General features: G+C 44.2%; 1 protein-coding gene across 1 annotated transcript in view; it reads left to right on the plus strand.

Moving 5' to 3' along the window:
• The window catches only part of LOC141273784 (E3 ubiquitin-protein ligase DTX4-like), a 109,191-nt gene that overhangs the window by 75,845 nt on the left and 15,348 nt on the right, over positions 1-17,998 (plus strand). Inside the window, exons 4-5 of the mRNA XM_073686134.1 lie at positions 83-235; positions 1,329-1,390. Coding sequence (XP_073542235.1) covers positions 83-235; positions 1,329-1,390 — 215 coding nt within the window. The remainder of the gene's footprint in view (positions 1-82; positions 236-1,328; positions 1,391-17,998) is intronic.

Raw genomic sequence — 17,998 nt, forward strand, 5'->3', positions numbered from 1 at the left:
GTGAAGGGTTTTTTTTTACACCATACTGTACATTAGTACATAGCTCAAAGCTTTCCTAATTGCTCTTTATTGCCTAAATTAGGCATAAGTGGTCTCCTGATGAGCGCTGCAGGACTTCCAGTTTGTCTCTCAGTTCCTGCTTCTCCGATTTTTCGCCCACCCCCAGTAAAGAAAAAATACCTGCGTCCAGTTCCTGGAATTCAAGGGACCAGTCGAAAAGTCACCAATAAAAAAGGTGAAGCACATCTTTGAGATGTTTTCTTGCATTAGAAATAATATTGCCTGTATTTTTTTTCTTTATAGTGAAGGGCTTACAGGAAAAAGGTCTTCACTGCAAAAATAAAAATGCTGATATACCATAATCAAAGGCTAATTAAAAACCTCTGGGATTTCTTATGGAACATCCAGGAAAATAAGGCTAAAAATAATTGTATACTTAGCTATTGGACACAATGCAATTCTTTACCATTAGGCTATGTTCCCATGATGAGTTTCTGATGTTGCACAATTTCTTCACCTATTATTTAAATTAGATTACTTACGTTTTTCTATTGCGTTTTTCTATTGCGTTTTTTTAACATGCCTTTTTATCGCATTTTTGACCCTGCAATTTTTGTCTATTGTTGGTGAGTCATGTTTTTAATAAAGCTGCTTTGTTTTTGATAATTCCTGGTGTTTTGCTTTCACAAAACTTTATTGATAACTTAGGTGATGATTACATGCGTTTTTGATGCGTTTCCGCTATCGAAACGCACTTAAAATGCATATGCATTTTTTACCTGCGGAGTTTCTGCACCTAATGCAAGTCTATGGGGACATTTTGCACAGAAAACTCAGCATACCTGCAAGAGAAATTGACATGCTGCGCATCTGAATCACGCACCGCAGGTCAGAAACGCTGCTTTAAAAAGAAGCACAGTGGGCATGAGATTTCTATACATCCCATCCACTTTGCTGGAACTCTAAGACTCTACGTTTTTGATGCAGTGAAAATATGCAGCGTTTAAAATGCGACAAAAGCTCATCGTGGGAACGTAGCCTTAGAGAAAAAATTCTGCAGCAGTATTTTGTAGTTTTGTTTTTATAGATCTACTAAATTCTTGCTTCACTTGGGACAAATTTGGACTATGTAAATTCCTTCCCTTACACAGAATCATTGAACAAATTATTACTTCATTAGGTTTTATGTTATGTAAACCCTGAAATATCCCTGATCTTACACTGTCCACGATCATACACAATGGGTAGACATTCCCTATTTTCCATGAGAGCAGATTAATAGAGGATGATTTTTTTTTCTTATTTATCTTTATATTATTATTTATTAGCAAAAAGGCCAGAAGAAATGATAAAACAGTTCTTGCAACGAGTGAGGAACTCTTCATCAGAGGTATGATTTTGTTTCCACTTGTTCCAGTTTGATGTAATTTATTCTGTGTTTCACATTGCCTACATATGCATCTAGCATTTGGGACTCAAAAAAGATGTTCTGCAGTGTGTGTGCCACAAAAGGAATCTTTGCATTGAAAGTGAACCTGTCATTAGGATTTTGCTAAGTAAACAACAGGCAGTGTCATGTTGGCGCCTTTACACTGATTAAAATGATACCTGTGTTGAAGATATCTGTCTTGTGGTTCCTATCTAATCTGTGTTTGCAGTTTAAAGTTAATGAGATGCCTGTGCTCCGGGATGTTCCTGTGGACATGTCTTTTTTTGGTTCTCTGGCCTCATCATCATTCTGCGCTTAAATAGCAGGTCACTGAACCTTCAATGACCTGCCTCCCAAAAAAGACCCGCCTACAGGCACGCCCTGGAGCACGAGCATGTCATTAACATTATAATTATTTTTCTGTATAACTTGAGGAACACTTTATACATACTGTATATACACCTGTAGTTATTACTTTCTGTATAGTAAGATAAAGGGATGGTCTGTAGGCAAAGTAATTTTCATTCTAAATCCCTACCTATTTAGTGCCATAATCGAAACAACTTTCTAATATATTTGCATTAAAAATTCCCCATCCTTCCCCATCTACACTTTCTAAATTCTTTTCTACTTTTTTCCCTATATCCTTTCTAGTGGCACTCCATTTGAGAATCCCAGTACATGCTAGGATACTCTAACGAAGCGTCATCAAGGTGCAGAGGCTGTGGTCACGGCCCAGGCCCTCTCCCCTGCCTGAAATGAAGAGTCATTAGTGACGCTCGTTTCAGGCACTGGGTCAGTCCCAGCACGCTATGCATTGTGCGATGTGCACAATCACAGCATGCGCTCTATTGTTGGCTCAGATCAGCAGTAACTAGCTGGCAACAGTGCAGTGTCAGAATACCTGTTAGATAGTGTAGTTAGGGAAGGATAGGGAATTTTTAATGCAAGTATATTAGAAACTAATTTCAGTTATGGGACTAAATAGAGAGGGATTTAGAATGAAACTTACTTTGCCTTTGGACATCCCCTTTAATCTATGCAAGATTTCTATATTTGATAACTGATGCTTTGTGCAAATTCTTATTCCATGATCACTGACTGGGCTGCCACCAGGAATTTCAGAACCCCATACTGGCAAAATTTTTGGGCTCCCTTGAGACTCTGCCCAGGCTCCTCTCCCCAGCTCTGCCTCCACCCCTCGAACCTTTCACAGTCCCATGACCCACTTTTGGAAAAACTCCACTTCTGCACCACGACCTCACCAATCACACATTAAGAGTTCCGATTGAACACCAGATCACATACATGACTATCAGTTTTTGTTTTGGCTTAATGATTTTTTAAGCCCTAACCCTCTCTAACCTATTAAAAATTTCTTAAAATATCCAATACTCTTTTTAGGTATATTTTTCTTTATTTTTCTTTAAGGGAATGTTTCACAAACATTTTTTTAAAATCAGCAATAATATCATATACAATGGACAAATACCGTCACACCATGGCCAGACCACATATTACCACCACATAATGACTGAATAATACCACATACAAGGAACAAATACTGCCACACCATGACTAGACCAAATATTACTACCACATAGTGACCGAATAATACCACATACAAGGAACAAATATCTCCACACCGTCAGCGAAGACCACATATTGCCACCATAGTGACCGAATACTACAATACTGATCTTTAATAAAAAAAGCACAATACTAATATTACCATAAGTGCCATTATACACAGGAGCTCTGTACATAGTGTACAGTGAATAGTGTCAGTTTACAGGTAATACAGTGATCACCAGTGACAGTATACACAGGAGCTCTATATATAGTGTCAGTATACAGATAATACAGTGATCACCAGTGACATTATATACAGGAGCTCTGTATATAGTATATAGTGTATAGTGTCAGTGTACAGATAACACACTGACTCACCAGTGACATCTCTAGTTGAAGTCCTTCATCTTCACTTTTCTCCTTCATCCAGCGCAGACCGCCATCACTTCTTCCAGCCAGAACTTGTCTCTGCATAAAATAACACACAGTTATCTAGCGCACATACCCCAACTTCTACACTATGCAGCTGAATTTAGATGTGCACTCACCATTAATATATAATTAGTTATTATGCAACCCACCATTCCAAATATAAATTTTAATCCCTCACTGTGCCCCCACTTAATGTAAATAGCCACTTTCCTCACCTAATAAATATATAAATTAATTAGAACCTGTACTCTTTCCATCCTTAACGCCCCCTCTGCCCCAATTCATTTTGTCATGGCCTCTCTCCCATCACCACTTCATCATTTATTCTTCCCCACTCCCAATTCATCATTTGTTGTCCCCCACCCTCTTTTCATTATCGTTTGCTCTCCCCCTCCACCCTCAAGTCATCATTTGCTCTCCCCAGCCCCACCTTCAATTCATCATTTGCTCTCTCCTGTCTCCCACCCTCAATTATTATTATTATTTATTATTATAGCGCCATTTATTCCATGGCGCTTTACATGTGAAAAGGGGTATAATACAAGAACAATTACAATAATCTTGAACACAATGTGACAGCGACTGGTACAGGAGGAGCGAGGACCCTGCCCGCGAGGGCTCACAATCTACGAGGGATGGGTGAGGATACAGTAGGTGAGGGTAGAGCTGGTCGTGCAGCGGTATGGTGGAGCGGTGGTTACTGCAGGTTGTAGGCTTGTCGGAAGAGGTGGGTCTTCAGGTTCCTTTTGAAGGTTTCCACGGTAGGCAATACGTCTGATACGTTGGGGTAGAGAGTTCCAGAGTAGGGCGGAAGCACGGGAGAAATCTTGTATACGGTTGTGGGAGGAGGAGATAAGAGGGGAGTAGAGCAGGAGATCTTGTGAGGATCGGAGGTTGCGTGCAGGTATGTAACGGGAGACTAGGTCGGAGATATATATTCATCATTATTTGCGTTTCCCCACCCTCAATTCATTATTTGCTCTCCCCACCCCCCACTCCCAATTAATTTGTTCTCCACACACCCACACCCAAATCATCATTTGCTCTCCCCAGAAACTAACTCCCAATTCATCATTTGCTTTTCCCCTCCACTCCCAATTCATCATTTGCTCTTCCCAACCCAATTCGACATTTGCTCTCCCTACTCCCAATTTATCATTCACTCTCCCCCACTCCCAAATCATTTACTCTCCCTATCCCCCACTCCCAATTCATCATTAGCTCTCGCCACCCCCCACTCCCAATTTATCAATAGTTCTCCCCATTCCCCACTCCCAATTCATCATTAGCTCCCCCCACTCCCAGTTCATCATTAGCTCTCCCCATCCCCCACTCCCAGTTCATCATTTGCTCTCCCCATCCACCACTCTCAGTTCATCATGTGCTCCCCCCATTCCCAGTTCATCATTTGCTCTCCCCACCCCCCACTCCCAATTCTTTATTTGCTCTTCCCACCCCCGCACTCCCAGTTCATCACTTGCTCTCCCCACCCCCCACTCCCAGTTTATCATTTGCTCTCCCTACCCCACACTCCCAGTTCATAATTTGATCTCCCCACCTCCCACTCCCAGTTCATTATGATCTCTCCCCACCCCCACTTCTATTTCATCATGTGCTCTCCCCACCCCCGCAGTCCCAATTCATCATGTGATCGCCCCACCTCTCACTCCCAGTTCAACATGTTGCTCTCCCCCAAGACCATTTAATTAATTCTATTTTAAAAGTTTTCACACTTACGTATCTTTCATACGATTACCTGCTGCTCCACTTCTGAACCGACATCTTGGCGCTCGATGCCGTAGTCATTGACGTCATCACGTATGCGCCGTGTCCAGCGCGTCACAGTAGAGGTAGAGGGACTCCCTTGGAGCTGCGTGGTCTTTCAGCTTTGACGGCTGTGAGAGCTCCAAGGCTCCCTGCACGGAGGAGATTTACGCCGCCGCCGGGTCCCTGTGACAAGATACCCCACACAGCATACATCAGTAAACATACAGCAGTAAATGCAGTAATGCACTAATAGTGGCCCTGATCACTGACAATATAAAAGTGAACCTGATAGCTAATAAAAGCTGCCTTGTCCATGAGCGGCATGTATTAGACACTGGCTGCATGATTTCAGCCATATATGTTTGTTTAACTCTGAAATGCTGCGTTGTTTCAAATAAATACATACTTTAGGAGTTGGCTGGCCGCCTGCTCCCCTTGAGTGATGAGTTTCTCCCTGCATGTGTGTATAGAGCAGTTATGTCAAACTCAAAACAGACAGAGGGCCAAAATGAAAAACTTGGACAAAGCCGCGGGCTAACCAATATACAGGATAATGGGCCCCACACAGTCCTTCGTACAGTATAATGGGCCTCACATAGTCCTCCATACAGTATAATGGGCCTACATAGTTTTCCATGCAGTATAATGGGCCCCATATAGTCCTCCATACAGTATAATGGGCTTTGCACAGTCCTCCATACAAAATAATGGGCCCCACATAGTCCTCCAAACAGTATAATGGCCCCACATAGCTTTCCATACAGTATAATGTTTCCCACATGGTCCTCCATACAGTATAATGGCCCCAATAAGTCCTCTATACAGAATAATGGGCCCCACTAAGTCCTTAAGTCCTCAATACAGTATAATGGGCCACACATATTCCTCCATACAGATTAATGGGCCCCACAAAGTTCTCCATACAGAATAATGGGCTCACATAGTCCTCCATACAGAACAATGGCCCCACATAGGGGTGGTGGTTCTGGTGTTGCGGGCCAAGTATAATCACCCTGCGGGCCAGATTTGGCCCGCGGTACAGAGTTTGACACGTGTGGTATAGAGAGAATTGTGAGACACTGATAATGGGCAAGGACCAGCCTTTTCCACTAGTTTACGTAGTCATAGACCGGCTTTTAAAGTATGGTTTTCTCTGAAATGCCACAGTGTTTTAGGCTACATTCCCACGATGAGCTTTTGGTAGATACGAGATGTGCAGCATCTGAAACAATGGATACTAGAAGCCTGTGCTAGCATTTCTTCTGCGGTGTTGCTATCAGTGTGTCAAGAGTGGGAGAAGAGGGTTGCATTGACAATCCAACACAATTGGCAGCACTTTGAACACATTTTATATGTGGCGCCCAGCTGCGCTTGGTACCACAGATCCTAGAGGGTTGCATAGAAGGATTTCTCCACAAGAGGCCCCTCACAGCATTCACACACCTCCACCCTACCACCTCAGACCACAAGAGGGAGCCCGGATAGGGACATATATAGGGAGGGTGGAGTTAGGCAGTTCAGTTCCTAGCCTGCTAGAGTACAGAGCAGCTAGGGAGTTCCTGCTCAGACACAGAAGGAGTCAGTGCAGTCGAGCCAGAGCCTAGCGGTTCCTGCAGAAAGAGTTCAGTACAGTCTGTAGAGTGAGTCCAGACTAGAACTGATAGAGCTCTGGATAGAGAGCTAGGAGTGTGCTGACACTCTGAGAGCGGCGAAGAAGAGCAGCGTCCCGGCTGCAGTGTGTATAGCCTACTGAGGGCCCCGAGTAGGCCGAAGGCAAGTGGACGAAAGTAACTTGGGGGGCAGAGGAGCTTTACAAGCTCACCCCAGAAGCATATACCGGACACCGGGTCCCTGTTCTTGCTCTGACCTGGCTGGGTCCCATCTGTCCCTGCATCCTTTCATCTACGCTGCCCTGAGGCCTAGCTCAACCTGTGGGGAGCTATACCATGCAAGCTGCCTTAACACCGGCCTCAGTGGGCTGTTGCAGCACTGGTGATCCTCACCAGACACCACAGGTGGCGTCACGAACATTTACAAACCTATTATCCCAATAGACATTCCCCTCTTTTCAGTTGTCTGCCCTGGGCCACGGACCGGACCAGCCACCGTGTTATCCCCCAAGCATCTGAGGGCCCAGGCTGCCGAGTACCCCACGGCCCCGGGGGCGCGACATATACGTGGTCATAAACTTGTAAAAAACTCATGAAAGAATAAAGTTATGTTAAAACCAAGCACAACATTGTTTTTCTTATCAAATTCTCAATAAGTTTGATGTGTCACATGACCCTCTTCCCATTGAAAAAAATAAAGTTGGATCCAAAATGGCCGACTTCAAAATGGCTGCCATGGCCACCACTAGTGTTGAGAGAGTATGTTCTATTAACTCTTTCACCGAGTATGCTCGGGCCGAGCTCCGAGTATTTATAGCTGCTCAGTGATAAGGTTAAATCGGTCCCTTGTGCTTGATTTGCAACTGTTTGACAGTTTTATTACATGTGAGGAATGTCTATTTGTTACACATTCTTCACATGTAATAAAGCTGTCAAACAGTTGCAAATCATGCACACAGGAGCGATTTAACCTTATCACCGAGCAGCTGTAAATACTCGGAGCTCGGCCCGAGTATACTCGGACAGAACATACTCACTCAACCCTAGTCACCACTCATCTGGGAAAGTTTTCCCCCTCCCATATACTAATGTGCCACAAACAGGAAGTTGATATCACCAACAATTCCCATTTAATTTAGGTGTATCCATATAATTGGCCAACCCTGTAGATATGCATGTGTATATGTATGTATATACACTGCTCAAAAAAATAAAGGGAACACTGAAATAACACATCCTAGATCTGAATGAATGAAATATTCTCATTGAATACTTTGTTCTGTACAAAGTTGAATGTGCTGACAACAAAATCACACAAAAATCATCAATGGAAATCAAATTTATTAACCAATGGAGGCCTGGATTTGGAGTCACCTCCAAAATTAAAGTGGAAAAACACACTACAGGCTGATCCAACTTTGATGTAATGTCCTTAAAACAAGTCAAAATGAGGCTCAGTATTGTGTGTGGCCTCCATGTGCCTGTATGACCTCCCTACAACGCCTGGGCATGCTCCTGATGAGGTTGTGGATGGTCTCCTGTGGGATCTCCTCCCAGACCTGGACTAAAGCACCCGCCAACTCCTGGACTGTCTGTGGTGCAACGTGACGTTGGTGGATGGAGCGAGACATGATGTCCCAGATGTGCTCAATCGGATTCAGGTCTGGGGAACGGACAGACCAGTCCATAGCTTCAATGTCTTCATCTTGCAGGAACTGCTGACACACTCCAGCCACATGAGGTCTGGCATTGTCCTGCATTAGGAGGAACCCAGGGCCAACCGTACCAGCATATGGTCTTTCAAAGGGTCTGAGGATCTCATCTCGGTACCTAATGGCAGTCAGGCTACCTCTGGCAAGCACATGGAGGGCTGTGCGGCCCTCCAAAGAAATGCCGCCCCACACCATTACTGACCCACTGCCAAACTGGTCATGCTGAAGGATGTTGCAGGCAGCAGATCGCTCTCCATTGCGTCTCCAGACTCTGTCACGTCTGTCACATCTGCTCATTGTGAATCTGCTTTCAACTGTGAAGAGCACAGGGCGCCAGTGGAGACTTTGCCAATCCTGGTGTTCTGTGGCAAATGCCAAGCGTCCTGCACAGTGTTGGGCTGTGAGCACAACTCCCATCTGTGGACGTCGGGCCCTCATACCACCCTCATGGAGTTGGTTTCTGACCGTTTGTGCAGACACATTTGTGGCCTGCTGGAGGTCATTTTGCAGGGCTCTGGCAGTGCTCCTCCTGTTCCTCCTTGCACAAAGGCAGAAGTAGCGGTCCTGCTGCTGGGTTGTTGCCCTCCTACGGCCCCCTCCACGTCTCCTGGTGTACTGGCCTGTCTCCTGGTAGCACCTCCAGCCTCTGGACACTACGCTGACAGACACAGCAAACTTTCTTGCCACAGCTCGCATTGATGTGCCATCCTGGATGAGCTGCACTACCTGAGCAACTTCTGTGGGTTGTAGAGTCTGTCTCATGCTACCACGAGTGTGAAAGCACAACCAACATTCAAAGTGACCAAAACATCAGCCAGAAAGCATTGGTACTGAGATGTGGTCTGTGGTCCCCACCTGCAGAACCACTCCTTTATTGAGGGTGTCTTGATAATTGGCAATAATTTCCATCTATTGTCTATTCCATTTGCACAACAGCATGTGAAATTGATTGTCAATCAGTGTTGCTTCCTAAGTGGACAGTTTGATTTCACAGAAGTTTGATTTACTTGGAGTTATATTCTGTTGTTTAAGTGTTCCCTTTATTTTTTTGAGCAGTGTATGTACAGTACAAACCAAAAGTTTGGACACATCTTCTCATTTAAAGATTTTTCAGTATTTTCATGACTATGAAAATTGTACATTCACACTGAATGCGTCAAAACTATTAATTAACACATGTGCAATTATATCCTTAACAAAAAAGTGTGAAACAACTGAAAATATGTCTTATATTCTAGGTTCTTCAAAGTAGCCACCTTTTGCTCTGATGACTGCTTTGCACACTCTTGGCATTCTCTTGATGAGCTTCAAGAGGTAGTCACCGGAAATGGTCTTCCAACAATTTTGAAAGAGTTCCCAGAGATGCTTAGCACTTGTTGGCCCTTTTGCCTTCACTCTGCGGTCCAGCTCACCCCAAACCATCTCGATTGGGTTCAGGTCTGGTGACTGTGGAGGCCAGGTCATCTGGCGTAGCACCCCATCACTCTCCTTCTTGGTCAAATAGCCCTTACACAGCCTGAAGGTGTTTGGGGTCATTGTCCTGTTGAAAAATAAATGATGGTCCAACTAAACGCAAACCGGATGGAATAGCATGCCGCTGCAAGATGCTGTGGTAGCCATGCTGGTTCAGTATGCCTTCAATTTTGAATAAATCCCCAACAGTGTCACCAGCAAAGCACCCCCACACCATCACACCTCCTCCTCCATGCTTCACGGTGGGAACCAGGCATGTAGAGTCCATCCGTTCACCTGTTCTGCGTCGCACAAAGACACGGTGGTTGGAACCAGAGATCTCAAATTTGGACTCATCAGACCAAAGCACAGATTTCCACTGGTCTAATGTCCATTCCTTGTGTTCTTTAGCCCAAACAAATCTCTTCTGCTTGTTGCCTGTCCTTAGCAGTGGTTTCCTAGCAGCTATTTTACCATGAAGGCGTGCTGCACAAAGTCTCCTCTTAACAGTTGTTGTAGAGATGTGTCTGCTGCTAGAGCTCTGTGTGGCATTGACCTGGTCTCTAATCTGAGCTGCTGTTAACCTGCGATTTCTGAGGCTGGTGACTCGGATAATCTTATCCTCAGTAGCAGAGGTGACTCTTGGTCTTCCTTTCCTGGGGCGGTCCACATGTGAGCCAGTTTCTTTGTAGTGCTTGATGGTTTTTGCAACTGCACTTGGGGACACTTTCAAAGTTTGCCCAATTTTTCGCACTGACTGACCTTCATTTCTTAAAGTAATGATGGCCACTCGTTTTTCTTTACTTAGCTGCTTTTTTCTTTCCATAATACAAATTCTAACAGTCTATTCAGTAGGACTATCAGCTGTGTATCCACCAGACTTCTGCACAACACAACTGATGGTCCCAACCCCATTTCTAGTTAATTCACCCGGGTAACCCATCTCATGAAAGCATCTGCGTAGGTCAGTGGCCTGCTCTTCAAAAGAAATGTCATCCGAGCAGTTCCTACGAACACGCATGAACTACCCTTTAGAGATTCCCCTCCGTTTTTATTGCACCATTTGCCTCCATCCCACTGACTTTTCCTGACCCCGTGACAGATTTCCAATGCCATCCACTATTAGGGTGCTGTGTGATGTTAATGGGATACATGTCATCACATCCAGCCTTTGTATCTTTAGCCTTGGTGACCACAAAGGTTTGTAGTGGGAGCCCTGCCCACTCCCTTTCACCATAGCGATTTTTTGGTTGCCATCACTATTGTAGTAAGCGTCTTGCCCAATCTGTTAGCGTTGTAGTACCCGCATACCGGAAGTGACGTTTGCGTGTCACTGCCAGTTGATGCGGTCCATGCGTCGGAAGTAATGGGGCCGCAACCGGAAGTGACGTATCGGCCGCACAGGAGCGCGGCTTAATATAAAAAGGTTATACGTGGTCTATGAGCTGCGCCGCACGCCAGAACCTGCGACAGACTTTGACACACCAACATTTAACTCCCCTGATGATCCACTAATGTGAGGAAACGCGTCGGGAATGTGTCTTTTGCACGGCTGGAGGCTGAGTTTGAGCCCTGGTCTGTGAGCTGATGAGAACACTGGAGATTATTGACATCAAAGTGGTGAGACTGTTCCATTATTATAGTGACTCTCTAAATTAACCAATATATGTCATACCCAGTTTGTTGCTTCTCTCAGCTGGTCTACCTCTATTGACCACCCACCTGTCAGTTAATTTGGTGGGTGAGTTGCATATTAATATTAGTATTCACCTGTGTCATTTAAGACTCCTAATACTTAGGGAGGTGTACGTCCTATGACAGGTTGGCAATTAGTTCTTGCACTCATGGTCCCTGTGACCTTTTTATTAAGTCTCTGAGTTATTTTAGATGAATTAATAAAAGTTATATTTTCACTTTCTTCACCACTTCTCTGCTGTATCTTACCGAATTACAAGTGGCTTCTACAATACCCTATTTCCTTTCTAATATTTAATATATGTGGTATGGCTGGTTTTCTGTCAGCGGGTATAGACACTAGTCAGTGGGCAACGGAGGCGAGGGAGGTGTTCTCTGAACGCACGTTCTCCCAGAAAAGGTATACACCTACATTTTCGGCTGCATTTAAGGAGCTCACAAAAATCTATAAACAACAGATTGCATCATGCTGGCAGGTACAGACCCTAGATAATTATATAAAGGCAGGAATTGTTCCTAGAAATCTCCGCATCACGTTGTTGCCCTCGTTTAGATATAAGAACCCGAGTCTATTAAGTCTTTGGGAAAAGGAAGCTACAGAGAGCTCCCTTAGATTTATGAAACTCTTATTAGAAGAAGAGAAAGCAACATCAACTACTCTGAATGACTCCTTGAAAATTCAATTAGAGACAATAAAAAAATTCTCTCTTGAACCTGAATTCACATCAAAGGAGACTTTACTTCAGAACACATTGGAAAGATTCCAATATCATCTGAAAGAACGCAAACATAAATTCTTTGTAAGAGACTTGCAGGAGTTTAAGGACAACAAGGCCTACACTTTTCTAACAAATAGGGGTTTCAGACATCCAGACACTGACTTATCATCAACGGACACTGACTTCTCAGAATCAGAAGGGAGACCCAAGTCTCAACGCGGTAGACAAAGAGGCAGGGGCGGCAGGGGACGGGGCAACAATAGGAGATCCTCCCCAGGCACGCATTTTTTAGAGGAGGGTTATCCCCTACGCAGCAGGTTCAATCTGACCAACCCCATGACCCCACAATAAATCCCCTAACAAATCCCCAAGTATTCAACCTATGTTCCAGAGCCCTTTCTGCCTCAGAAATGGCAGTTTTAAGTAAGGGTCTGAGTTTTGTACCTACCACTGATTATGTCTCATTTGAAACTATCAAGGATGTAAACCTGTTTGTCCAAAAATTGAAGTGGCGCAAACATTTCATTAGGCTTGACAAACTAATGTGTGCCGAATTCGGAGTACAAGATGACCTACTGACAGATATTAGGACACTTTTTCATCTTAGTGACCCTGATCCCAATTCTGAAGGGAAGGGTCCCTTCACGGACCTAAAAGCTAAAACTACAAAGATGCCCCCCCCCAAAATGACCTCGGCCCGATTGACGTTTTCCTTAGTATGGTGACTAAAGACTTACAAGACATGGGGAGACAACCATCATGGAATAAATACAATGTTACTAGCCAAGAAATGCAAGCCCTATTAGCCCTTGAAAAAGATCACACAATAACCATCAAACTGTCAGATAAAGGCGGTAATGTGGTGATCATGAACTCGAGTGATTACTATTCTATGTGTACAAAACTGTTAAAAGATAAAGACTGTTATTGTATTTTGGACTCCAATCCAACCAAGGAGTTTTCCCTGGAACTATACAGACTAGCCAGGGAGGCCCTGGGGAATGGGGTCCTCAGTAAACAGGAGTTTGACTTTATTTGCCCAAACCATCCAGTTATGGTGACTTTTTACAGCTTACTGAAAGTACACAAAGGATTAAAACCTTTGAAGGGGCGACCAATTGTGTCAGGGGTTAACAACTTAACCCAAAATTTGGGCATTTACCTGGATAAAGTACAGGGTCAGTTTGTAACAGGTCTCAATTCATTTGTTGGTGATTCAACTGATCTCCTTTGGAGATTTGAAAACATGGTGGTGGATCCCGAGGTGATGTTAGCCAGTATTGATGTTGAGTCGCTATACTCCTCTATCCCACACGAGAGGGACCTGGAGGCAGTTCAATATTACTTGAGCGGGAGGGACAGACAATATCACAAGCACAATAGGTTCATCCTGGAGGCACTCCATTTTTGTTTGTCAAGAAATGTTTTTTTGTTTGACAGGAAGTACTTCCACCAGCTCAGGGGGACCGCGATGGGGAGTCCTTGCGCCCCATCGTATGCCAATCTGTACCTGGGCTGGTGGGAGGAAACCGTGGTCTTTGGGGACATACCGAAGGAGGGAAGTGACCGTGTGCTCCTTTGGATTCGTTACATTGACGATGTTTTAGTGTTGTGGAAAGGGGACAAGAGACATTTTGAAGATTTTGTTGACAGACTTAATCACAATAATCTGAACCTCCATTTCACCTCTGAGATAGATGAGGATAGACTTCCGTTTTTGGATATCCTAATCCAAAAGGAGAAGGATGGTCTGATAAGTACCAAAACATTTAGGAAAGCGACTGCCACTAATTCCCTTCTGAGGTGGGAGAGTAACCATCCGATCCCCCTCACGAGGGGAATCCCTAAAGGGCAGTTCATGCGTGTTCGTAGGAACTGCTCAGATGACATTTCTTTTGAAGAGCAGGCCGTTGACCTACGCAGACGCTTTCATGAGAGGGGTTACACGGGCAAGGTGGTGTCAAGAGCTTACAGGGAGACGATAGTGAGGGACCGCACTTCTTTATTGAACCCATCTCCCAAACCCAAAAAGGATGATAATTTATGCAGGCTTGTCACCACTTTCTCCAATTGAGCGGACTTGGTCCGCAGGACACTTCTGAAGCACTGGTCAATCCTTCAGATGGATGAGGACATAGGCACATTTGTGAGTTTTGCGCCCCAAATCACTTACAAAAGAGGCAGATCCTTGAGGGACAGGCTTGTCCATAGCCACTACAGTTGTCATCATGAAGACAGCTTGTTATCAGGGTCCATAAAGGGCAGTTACAGATGTAGCGGGTGTGTGGCCTGTAAACTGATGACCCAGGGCAAGAAATTTACGAGCAACATTACGGGTGAGACCTTCGTAATAAAACATTTCATCAACTGTAGGTCTAAAGGGATAATATACAAGGCCACGTGCTTCTGTGGTGCTGAATATGTAGGAAAAACCAAAAGGGAACTTAGGAGAAGGGTGGGGGAGCACCAGCAAGATATTATTCTAAAGAGAGATACCCCCATAGCAAGACATGTCAATACCCTGCATCCAGATCATCCGGAAGCCATGAGATTTATGGGCATCGACAAAATTCCTCCCCCTCCCAGGGGAGGCGATTGGGATAAAATTATCCTACAGAGAGAAACCAAATGGATCTTCAAGTTACAGACCGTTACCCCTCATGGCCTGAACGAACTGCTGTCCTATAGGTCTTTTCTTTAGCCATAGGGATGACATAGGGAGAGGAGTGTAGGGACAGCCGCTGCGGAGTGGGGGCGCCAATTTGCGCAGGTTTTTTAGGGTGCCAACCACCACTGTTAGGTAGGGATTACCGTGTTTAGGGCTTCGACAGGGTCCATATAGATCTTCTTTCTCTTTCCTGTCACCACCTGCGGTCCCGATAGTCGTTCTCCCTGTGCCTCATTTTCTTGCCCCCTTAAGTCCTCTCATCCATTTTTCCATAACTCTCTACCCTTCATTTTGGGAGGTCTGTGTGTCTGTTTCCGTTTTTGTTGCACCATTTGCCTCCACCCCACTGACTTTTCCTGACCCCGTGACAGATTTCCAATGCCATCCACTATTAGGGTGCTGTGTGATGTTAATGGGATACATGTCATCACATCCAGCCTTTCTATCTTTAGCCTTGGTGACCACAAAGGTTTGTAGTGGGAGCCCTGCCCACTCCCTTTCACCATAGCGATTTTTTGGTTGCCATCACTACTGTAGTAAGTGTCTTGCCCGATCTGTTAGCGCTGTAGTACGCGCATACCGGAAGTGACGTTTGCGTGTCACCGCCAGTTGATGCGGTCCAGGCGTCGGAAGTAATGGGGCCGCAACCAGAAGTGACGTATCGGCCGCACAGGAGCGCGGCTTAATATAAAAAGGTTATACGCGGTCTATGAGCTGCGCCGCATGCCAGAACTGGCGACAGACCAACATTTAACTCCCCTGATGATCCACTAATGTGAGGAAACGCGTCGGGAATGTGTATTTTGCACGGCTCGAGGCTGAGTTTGTTAAGGAGCCCTGGTCTGTGAGCTGATGAGAACACTGGAGATTATTGACATCAAAGTGGTGAGACTGTTCCATTATTATAGTGACTTTCTAAATTAACCAATATATGTCATACCCAGTTTGTTGCTTCTCTCAGCTGGTCTACCTCTATTGACCACCCATCTGTCAGTTAATTTGGTGGGTGAGTTGCATATTAATATTAGTATTCACCTGTGTCATTTAACACTCCTAATACCTAGGGAGGTGTACGTCCTATGACAGGTTGGTAATTAGTTCTTGCACTCATGGTCCCTGTGACCTTTTTATTAAGTCTCTGAGTTATTTTAACTGAATTAATAAAAGTTATATTTTAACTTTCTTCACCACTTCTCTGCTGTATCTTACCGAATTACAAGTGGCTTCTACAATACCCTATTTCCTTTCTAACATATAATAAACCAGCAGAAAGGTAACCTGAGAACATGTGTCCTGAGTCTGCCTCCGGGAGAGCCGAGCGAGTCGTCTTGCCACAGTATATATATAATATACAAGTGCTTCTCACAAAATTAGAATATCATTAAAAAGTTAATTTATTTCAGTTCTTCTGGTAGTTGGGTATTAATTCGCGCTGACAGTAGTGAGACGGATTCAGGAGGGAGGATTAAAAATTCCTTTATTGGATCATAAAATAAAAGGTGATGTTTTAAAATTGTTTCTTTAAATATAGTACGATACAGAGACTGTATATGTGTGATAGAGATGAATAAATATATAAATAAATAGGCGAATAGAGGTTAGTAATTCGAGCTGGTACTCTAGGGGGTTCTTTGGAGTACGATGATGGATTCGGTAGACTAGGAGGTGCAACTGCGGAGACCTAGTAAGAGAAAAGTGGTGTGGGGTGTTAGGTCTGGTAGGAGGGTAGTAGAACAGTATTAATCGTCTTAGGATTACCTGGTGTATCTCCCAATGATAGATGGGTTGTTATGTGGACGGCTTTCTACAGTGGTATCTAGAGTAGAGGATAGGCGGTTATATTGGAGCAAATATTACTTGTTGAGAGATAGATTAAGTAGTGAGATACCTGCTGTTGGATTGGAGGTTGGCACGCTGCCGGAGGTTGGCTGTGCAGGTGTCCTCTAGGGCTGTAGTCCTTATGGATTAGGTTCCTTTAGAGTTATCTGTTGGAGGACAGTATGGACGGTGTATTGGTTAATTGGTATAGACCTCAGGTATTCAGAGGTGAAGGTCACTGAGAGTCACCTGGTTGATGAGTTCTCCTGGGGCACCTTGGCTTGTGCTGTAGGACTTAGAAGTTATTCTTGCTTTTAGGTGTCCATATTGCCCTGTAGTACTGTAATGGCGTAGTCTGGTAGGGCAAAGCCGGGTCAGGAGTGTAGCCTACGTCCTATGGAGATAGTTAAAATGGTGTGAGTGGGGATGCTGGCTGCGATACTTACAGATGGTGGTCTGACGTTTTTAGAACTACTCACCCTCTTAGGTGGACGTGTCCTGTTTTAAATCAGATAGGGCTGTGAAGCCTGGTAGGTTCAGGGGATGGTGCCGATTTTGTGAGTGATTGCCGTCCTGATAGGGCTCTGGTTTCAGTTCTTCAATACCAAAAAGTGAATCTCCTATATTATATAGAGTCATTACAGAGTGATCTATTTCACGTGTTTATTTCTGCTAATGTTGATGATTATGGCTTACAGCCAATGAAAGCACAATGAAGCACCTGTATATAGTGTGTATACATATATACTGTGTGTGTGTATGTATATATATATATGTGTGTGTTGAAGAATATTTCCTTGGAAAACTATGTGTAAATGACATAGAGAATTACTCTATGTAAAACCTCATGTTAAAATCGCATTGCAATCGGATGTCATTTGGATGCTATGTGAGAAAAATCGCATTGTACTCACATGAAAATCGCATGACACTCATTCCACTTTTCAGGAACGATATTGGACGATTTTTCTTTTCGGTGATGGGTATGAGCCCTAAGGGGTAAATCTGCACGTAAAACTGCAAATTGAAATTAGATTCATGCACCTCATATCAGTTTACACTGAGCTATAAAAAAAAAAAGCTCGGTGGGCGTGAGATTTCTATAAATGCCATTCACTTTGCTG

The sequence above is a fragment of the Phyllobates terribilis genome, unplaced genomic scaffold (assembly GCF_046119375.1).
Source record: "Phyllobates terribilis strain yellow unplaced genomic scaffold, ASM4611937v1 Scaffold_5__5_contigs__length_657084704, whole genome shotgun sequence".
In the NCBI taxonomy this organism is placed as follows: domain Eukaryota; kingdom Metazoa; phylum Chordata; class Amphibia; order Anura; family Dendrobatidae; genus Phyllobates; species Phyllobates terribilis.